The sequence below is a fragment of the Acartia tonsa genome, chromosome 8 (genome assembly GCF_053477335.1).
Source record: "Acartia tonsa isolate MP-2025a chromosome 8, ASM5347733v1, whole genome shotgun sequence".
Lineage (NCBI taxonomy): Eukaryota > Metazoa > Arthropoda > Copepoda > Calanoida > Acartiidae > Acartia > Acartia tonsa.
In genome coordinates, this window is record NC_137267.1 from 19133491 (window position 1) to 19143034 (window position 9544).

At 30.4% G+C, this 9544-nt stretch overlaps 1 protein-coding gene across 1 annotated transcript in view; it reads right to left on the reverse strand.

Annotated features, from left to right (window-relative positions):
* Positions 1–7708, reverse strand: part of LOC145326175 (uncharacterized) — a 75265-nt gene extending 67557 nt beyond the window's left edge. The window contains exons 1-2 of the mRNA XM_080169324.1: positions 7558–7708; positions 7300–7373 (exon numbers count right to left, since the gene is read on the reverse strand). Of these exons, the coding sequence (XP_080025450.1) occupies positions 7300–7373; positions 7558–7559 (76 nt within the window). The 5' untranslated portion in view covers positions 7560–7708. The remainder of the gene's footprint in view (positions 1–7299; positions 7374–7557) is intronic.
* Between the last annotated feature and the right edge of the window lie 1836 nt (positions 7709–9544).

Sequence of the window (9544 nt, forward strand, 5' to 3'; positions counted from 1 at the left end):
ATATTTGAAAGATTTAAAAAGTGCCTTGTTAACTTGTTAAGACTACCTTTGTTATTAATATACCCTCCTACTATTATTTAATTTTAAAAGCGAAGCTTTTCTAATATTAGGGTTGGTCCTTACATCCCTCTGTCCGTCCGTCACAGATAGCTTTTTTCATTAATTTAGGCATGTCAGAATTGTCCTATCAATTTCAAACTTTGCATGGTGATTCCTGTATTAGTTAGGTACGATTTAGAAAGCGTAGTAACACTATAATCATACATGAATGTCCGTAAGTCCATTTTAAACATATTGATTTTTTTACTTCTTTAACAACAACTTTTTATGTGATCTAATTATCCGATTGATCTGATTTTTGGTATACTGATTCCTGTGACAACAATATACATTATTATAAGCGAAGCAACTCTATAATCAAGTCCTTAAAATGTAAGTATGTCAAAAATGTCTAAAAAACATTATACTGTGTAAAGAAGTTTTACAACAAATTTACTTCCAACTTTGCTTTGACTCCTATAAATTATATTCTGATTATTCAGTTCTAACACTATACAAGTTTTAATGTCCATTTGTCCTATCGTTTCAGAGCTTTGCTTTTATGGATGTTGTCATCCTTGTTTAATTTAGGAGGGGGCAGGGTATTTTTTCATTTAACTTTGGTTTAATTTATACAGCTTTTTGGTTCCGATATCTAAACAATGTATACTACTAAATTTGTTGGTTTCATTAAGTTCGTTTGTCATTTATTAGCTTTACTTTTAAGGATGTTGTCATCCTTGTTTAAAAGATAGAAACAGGGGAAAAATTTGGTGAAAAGATATTTAAGTTGTAAAAATAACATAAATGAATAAATAACAAGAACAAACATATTGAAATATTATCTCTTTAGAAACATAAGAGAGAAGAAAATATAAATCATTTACACATAATGTTAAAAATAAGAAATATATTATCAAAGCTTTTAAGATATTTTATTGAACATCAAAGTTGGTTTTACTAATTTTGACGAATTTATTTGAATCTATTGGATTGGGATATATGAATCCCAACACAATAATATTTAATGAAAAATAAAACAATAGCCTCTCATATATCAGCAAGGCTTATCTAAAATTCTATAAAAAATGGCCAGCCCATTAACAAGTCCTACTAGATTTTTATTTTGTTTATATCAATCAAAAGATAAATCATTAGTAAGCTTTGCTCCTACATATTTGTATGTTGCCCAGAGGTAATTTGTATTTTTTAACAGATTTATTTGAGGATTTTTAGTGGTCCTTTTTTAAGGAAAAAATTATAAATAATACAAAGGGAAAAGGGGAGATATATAGGTAAGTAATTTTAAAATTTAAAACAAAGGTTGTTAAACATTATATAAAATGGTGAAGGAAGTGAAATTTGACATTGACCTACTTTGGGTCGGAAATTCATTATAAAACAGGGAACATGCACAAAACTTTTTAGCCCCTTAGCTTTAAACTGAACTGTGATAATAGGGGGGGGGGGGGCATTCAACACCCCACCCCCCTGACCGATTAAGGCTAGGCAAGGGTCCCGAAAGTTAAGGGTTAAATGAGATGCCAATTAGTTTAAATTATGAACATAATAAATGTATTCAAGTTACTAAATATCATTATGTAATTATTCCTAGCCTATTTACTTTTCTCTATATCCACGGAAATGTCGTTTTAAGTGGGGGGTTGACAAGGGATAGGGAAAAATATGCTTCAAGTATTTCAAGAACTCTTTTTGTATTGAAATCTTTAAATCTTAGAAAAGAAACTGATAGGAAGGGTTAGGTAGGAGGGATTTGGGAAGATTTACTAGATGGTTTGCAAAAAAAGTAATTTTTGTCATTATGTTTAGAAAAAAATCATATCAAGCACATAAACTAAACATCTAATAACAATTTTGATTACATATTTCTGTCCTAATGTGTTATTTACTTTTTCTTTTACAAGTTCACTTTTATTACTAAGTGAACTTGAAAACTCTTCCAACCTTTGTAAGATATGCTTAAAAAAAACAAATGATAATGCACAAAATTACCCCTTCTGTAGATGAAAATTAGTAGTTGAACACTGAATTAACCAACCAATCAAATTCACTTTGGTCACCCAAGTTGTTAAGCCAACAAATAAGAAAACATTATTATAAAACTTTGGGTACTAGTGTAATAAACAGCCCATATTTCCTTCTCCCCCCCCCCCTCCTCTTCCACTCCATCCTATTCTATAAAGTAGTAAGCTTTTTTTGTCTGTAGTGAAGGATCTTGCTAACCGCTGAACCGATAAATAAAGTTTTTTTTTATGGGAACCCGTCAACACATTTAGCTGTGCGGACGAGATAGCACATCATTTTATATGATTAAAGAAACAGAAATACTTTGCAGTAGGGGAGATTTGAATTATGAATATGCTTTTAATCTAACATTTATGTGGTGATGAATAAATTATCAAATTACATAAAATTATTAAATTCATAATGAAGCTACTCTGTTATTGAAAATTTCGTTATCATTTACGTAAAATACTGTCCAACAAACAATTAACCCTTTGATTGCACGAATTTTTTTCTGAAAAGTTCTAACTGTAATTGTTAACGAGTTGCTCCTTTTTAAAGGCCAAGGCATTATCCCTTCTCTAACTGTTTATGACGATCACATGACAAATCCAAAGTAGAGAGGATTTTTAATAACTTTAGTTATGATCTACAGTCTTACATTCGAACCTATCACCTCAATTTTTAAATTAACAAAAAGAGCTAACCGTTACGAACGGACGACCTTAATTGTAGTTTTATAAAAAAAATACTAAAATGAAAATTATTTCATATTTCATTCTGAATACTGAAAAAGAAAAAAAATATTATTATTACTTATCATGCTGTGCTAATTTTGAATAATTTCATCCTTTTAATCAATTTTATCAAAATCTTTGGAAAGGTTGTGTGATTTAAACAAGACATTTTTGGTTTTCATATGTGAAAACTCTTAAACTGGCTCTAAAAAAAATATTGAGAGCCACTACATATTAGATTCCAATGTTTATCTCTAGATCAAGGTATTTATGACTTGGTGCTTATCTTAGCTAAAATCTTTTACATATAAGATTCAACAATGGCTCTTTAAAATTCTCCAATGAGCCGGCTCTCGGATTTTATATTAATACATTAGTTCCCAAAGTTTAAAATAACGTTTTCATATTCGTTGGCTTAACAACTTTGGGGACTTTATTTGAATTTTGATTGGTTGGTTTATTAGTTAAATGTCTAAACGTTTTAACCAATAATTGTAATCTACAGAAGGGGTAATTATGTGCATCATCATTGGGGATGTACATCAATTGATTGACCAATGTCTTATCCCTTTAGATCCCTGTGAAGTGCCCCTTTAAGAAGCTCTTCTTTATTGACAACAATCAAGAAATAATATTGCTTAACAAAAAGATGCAAATTAATAGTGTTACTGAATACTTGTGTGCTGTATTTTGATTGGCAGAAAAGTATGTGACAATTAAATTTTTTAATTCTCAACTTTTGATCAAAAAAAAAATTTAAATTGGTATTGCCTTTTTGCAGTTGGGTTATCATAATGCATATATTTATTTCAGGCATAAAGTATTATATAAAATTAACTTTAAGTAGGAATCTAAAGATTTTAAATAATGAGTATTTAAAGAAAATTCAAATCGGGGCTAACACATGGTTCTTATCTTATATTTTTTTTCATTTTGATATCCGCAGAAATCTGTCTTCAAAACGATGCGACAAATTACTTTTATAAAATTTATTGTACATTTCTAAGCATTTGATCATTATTTTTTCCTGACTTTTACCTAATTATACATGCACAATCGTGTCTCTAAATATTTTTGAATATATTTAGCTTAAAATTCAACACTCATCCATACTTTGTCATTCAACAAGAACATAATAGTGCAAGGTAACGGTATGTAAATTATAAATGTTCGCTATTATTTCACTTTTAATAAGGTAATGTTTGATGTATTTTAATCCTGGGATAATATAATGGCCCCAAAGATGATTAAAAAATTACCCCGGCCCTTCTGAAGATTACAATTAGTGGTTGAATCGTTTTGATGCTCAAATTAATGAATCAACCAATCAAAATTCAATAAAAGTCCCCATAGTTGTTGAGCCAACGAGAGAGAAAACGTTATTTAAAACTTTGGGGACTAATATAATAAAAAGCCTAATGTCCAATTCTAGGCCCAGGGTAGGAATGGTTCTTCCTTAGCCATTTAAAGGGAAACAGCAATACTCCCCGTCCAATCAAAAAAGAAGCTAAAGTATGACCAGACCTAATCCAATGCTATAATGATATTTTTTACATGAAAATTAAGCACTTTGAGAGATCTTATTAAGCACATATATCTTATATACAAAACCAACCAATAACTTAGTAACTATTGGATAAAAATATTATGTTTGTGAGTTGCTACCTCTTATACTTTTCTTACATAAGCATACTCAAAACACGACTTAAAAATGTATTCCTTTTTTTTGTGTGTCAGCGACCCTAGCTTCAAAGGCTTTTAAAAATAGGCTAAAACCTTCCATGTCACTTATAAGTTTAATTGAAATGGACAATCCATTCGTTGTATTCCTTCGGACAAACATATAGCTTTCCATTTTATATTTAAGTTATGATTAATATTGCAGTTTGGCTTTAAAAACTTTTCCTGTATGGCTTCGAAACCGCTTAATATCCGCATTATTAGAACCAGTTCTCAGTCATGTATCGAATCGTATTACAGACAATTTTCCACGAATAATCATAAAATTATTACCTGTTTTGTTATACCGGACCTTTGGCCCCTTGGGTCTATAACAAAGCTGGTTTTAATCTTATAATTTTTAATTCTAATATCCGCGGAAATCTGTCTATAATACGGTCTATAAATGACTATTGGTTTGTTTGAAAAAACATCTATCAACTTATCAAATCTTATCTTCTTGGAGTGGCGAGAAAAGTGTTATCTCATATATTTTATCATTTTTGGCTGCAATAAAGTTTTTAAACAAAGTTGACTCTTATCCAAGTTTAGAAAAACTTAAATGTCAAATAGCTGATAACAAATATATGAGTTGTTTGTGCAAAACAGTTAGATAAAAAAATGTACCAAAAAATGTAAATAAGAATTATACATCTTATAAAGGAATGTAGGCTAAAAATAACAATTGTTGAACATTTATAAAACTTAAATTCGAAATAATTTTTACGACATTCAAAAAACATCACAAGTCAGAACTCAGCATGGAATTTTTTTCAAAGTGTTAAAAGTTTTTGTTTGGTTATTTTTGCTTAGTTATTACTTGGTACTTTTATGGATACTAGCGGTTGCGCTTATAGCATATAAGAACTCTTTCTTCTAAGAGGTAAGAAGGGGGCAGATAAATAGCCTAAACCCATCCCAAAATTTAAAACTAAAAATAAATACCCTAAATGTATCCCGGGACCTTTGTGAAGCTTTCCTCTAAAAAATAACTCAATCAGTTCCGTCGTTATCGAAATATTTAACCTCAGACAACAACAAAAATCTTCTTTATATAATAGATCTTTTTTTGTTGAAAACCTTACGATTTTTTTGAATGAATACTTTCAAAAATATGACTTTTGAATCAAAATTTTAAATGACTAAACTTATCATTTTCGATTAAGTAGATAAATGCTTTTTTTGCAAAATGATAATTTTTGTTACATAACCGTGTAGTGCTTTTCAGACATTCATTAGTTCTACAATATATTTTGGTTTTTAGAATAATATTTATTCACTTTTAGGTACAATATTTAAATGTTTTCTGTTTTTCTATTCATTTACTATACTGTAAAATGTATTTCGTTTGAACGCTAAAGAGAAGATTTTATAGATTAAATGTAATTTAAATGTAAATAAAGTTGCCTTCTTTATTTCCATAACATCATCAACATCTTCTGTATAACTTATACTGTCCGTCTGTCCGTAATTTTGAAATTTCTTGCTTCCTTTGCTATTTAATAGTTTTTTCTTATCATAAACAGACATAAGATATTAAAAAGATATTTTTGTCAATTTATTTAAAAATTTTAGTATAGATTGGGATGAATAAACTTGAGATTTTTGCAATCTTTGCTTTTTGTTCAACCATTGGCAAATTTTCCATACAATACCGCAAAAAAAATAATATTTTAAATAATATGTGTGAAATAATAATGGATGAAAAATTTAAACGTGGATATTATGACAGGGGAAAAATTGTCGGCAATTTAGCTTGCTAACAAGGAACTCATTTATTGGTCAGTTTGTTCATACAGTAGGAGGGGTGGGGATGGGGTAAAGGGGTGGATGAGGGAGAATCGTTCCTTAGCCCACTGCGTGTTTCACTTTAAATGAGAACTTGAAGAAGCTGATGTAAGATCCAAATTCAATATATCCATATTTAGAAAAGCTGCTTTTAGATATTTTTTAAAGAAATCCTTCGACCTTTGAGTATTTTTTAAAATAATTATTTTTATTGTTTATAATTTTGGCTGGTTGAAACAAAATTTTTTTAATAAAAAACAGTGAAGCATTGAAAGGTTATCAATATCAATTGTGTAACCAAACTATTAATCAAAAACATTTTAACAAGCAAAATAAAACAAATAAAATTTATGTAATTTTTATTTTATTTTTAGATATTACAATGAAAAAATTATATTGTCAAACCAAGTTTTGTTAGCCCAAAATTCATCGGATATTAATCAGCTTCGAGGCCATAATGGAAATATTATAAATTAAATCTTGGTAGATTCTGCATATTTTTTGTCAAATTAAATTTGCAAAAAATAATCCATTGCTATAATGAACAAAATTGCTAATTATTTTTTTTACTCATGGTAATTATTCTAACATATGGACTCGCGGAGTATTTTCTTAAGTTTTATTTTCTTTAAGGTCGAATTTGAATTACCAATAGGATTTGTAGAAAATATCATCGTTTATAAAAATGTGTGAGAGAAATTTAAATATTTTATATTTGTAATCTTAAATCTTATGTTCTTATAATATAGTCCCTAACTGCCTTTACGCAAATAAAAAAAAAACAATAAAGGCCTAATAGACCGACGTGCAATTCGACAGTGAAACTTTTCTAAGATCTTTATTGACTTAATATTGTTTCAGGCCTTCAAAAAAATTGCAAGTTACAATAGAAATTGTAGAAAATAAAACCAATACGCCTTTTCGCAGAAGCATACGGATTAGCAAAACTATAAAAGGAGCGAAGCTACTCCACAGACCAATCTAGACATACCTGTTCCAATGTCCATGGACTGGACAGTGCTGAAAGCCAGACTAAAGCAGACAATGCTAGCAACGGACAGCTTCCTAAAAATTTACACATTTCAAAGATTTTTTCACTCATTCACTTCTAAAGCTAACTGTCTCAAACGGACGGACGGACGGACAAGTAAAGATTATGAAATTTAGACATTTTAACAGCCATGAAAATAAAAAAATAAACACATTGGCAAAATTTAAGAATTTTTTTTTAATAGGAAAAAATACTAACATTTTGTTGTGTATTTTAATTTTGAAATTCGCAGTAGAGCCACTGAACAATTAGCTACAAAGGTTCCTGGCAGTACGACACACTGATTGCGACTGAGCCGTAAAAAATCCTAGATTCGTAGAATTGGTACATTTTTCCACAACCACTGCGCGCCGCGCGTTCCAAGCGCGATAATATACGCGTCTAAGCACGGAATTTTTCGTCGTGCTTAACAAAGCGTTAGCTTAGTAAATTTAATTGTACAAATAACCATACGATGAAATTTCATCATGTTTACTTTTAGAAGACTGTTCACTATAAAAAGGTAGCTTTTTATATAAAAAGTTTTAATGAAAAAAAAATACTAAATAAGGTTTCACCGTGTTTAAAATTTACATAAAATATACAATATGTATTTGTATTGTATAAATAAAAAAATCATTCGATTAGTAAAGTTGAAATATTAGAAATAATAAATTTAAATTTTCTCTATATAGATAGCGCATCTTCTATATTAATGTGTGTTGTTCTTTAAACTATGAAAATAAGTTTTGATGCACTGTATATTGTAAAAATCCATCAATAAAAAATGTAATTTAACCATAATTGTGAGGAACCTTAATGACTTAACAAGTAGCTTATCTGCTTGAGATGTGAAGGGTTCGAATCTAAGCTCAAAACTAAAGACATTAAATATGGTTCCAACTGATGTTATGTCAGATGCACTATATCAAATGTTAGAGTAGGGAGAATGCCTTGGCCAAAAACAGGTACAATTCATTACCATGGACAGATAAGACTGCCAGACAAAGGTCGTGCAATCATAGAGTTGGTTATCTGCTGTTTCTTACTTAACCTAATAGTAATAACCCGGAGCTGGATCTTTAAATCATTTTAGTGGTGAGCCAGATCGGGGTGAGCCGAATTTCAGCCAATCACAGCGCGGCATTTCATAAAATGCTGTGTTCTCATTGGTGGAAAGTTGGCTCACCCCGATCTGGCTCACCACTAAAATGATTTAAAGATCCAGCTCTGGTATATGGACAGAAAAGGAGAGATATTGCTATCTATAAATATCCTTGGTGGTTGCACCTGATGTGCAGGCTTATTTTTACTGATAAGATCTTGCTACATTCTAAACTCAAGGACTTTTCAATTTTAGGAAAGATTCACATAGGTCCTGGGATGGTTTTATTTAAAAATCTAAGTCTTAGTATGGATTTAGGCCACTACTCAGTCCCCTCCTCCCCAATCTTAGTACAGATACAATAGATATTAGGGGAGCAACCAATATTTATCTATAATCCATATTACTTACTATCAATTCTAAGAATTTGTTGAATAATTTCATAAAGTCCATTTTTTATGCATTAATATTTCTGCACCAAAGAAGATTTGGCATTTTTGGCAATATCCTTACAGATAAAAGTGGCCTACCTTTCACAGTTTTCACCCGACACAAGGCATTACACCCCTCGACAAAACCCTGTTCACGCTACATTTTTGAAAGGGAGATTTTTTGGGCTATTTGTCAATTACCTCGTAGGGCGTGGCTGCTGGCCATGGCACTTTGAATTAAGGTTCCAGCAAAAACAAAGATAACTAGAGGAAACCAATTTCAATTGCACCACCCCTGTCTGGAAGTATTAACTGTGCGTGGTAATAGGCTGCGCCAGTTTTGGGCCAATTTATTCCTCCTACTATAGCTATTGATGTCAGGCATTTTACAATATGACATAGCAGTAGAAGAAATCAATATTAACTCTTTAGATATGACAATCTGTGGATCAGATATTCGAACTCAACACATGTTAAGGCACGTTCGCGGGTTATTATTTTAGGTTAGGCTTGGTAAAGTAAAGATGAATGGTCATACGTAGGGACACGTCATAATAAAGGGGGGGGGGGGTATTGTTGGTTTTCCACTTAACTAAAAATTGGATTATACCACATTTTTGTTATGTAATAATTTGTGTACCAACATCTAATAATTCCATTTAAAACTTTT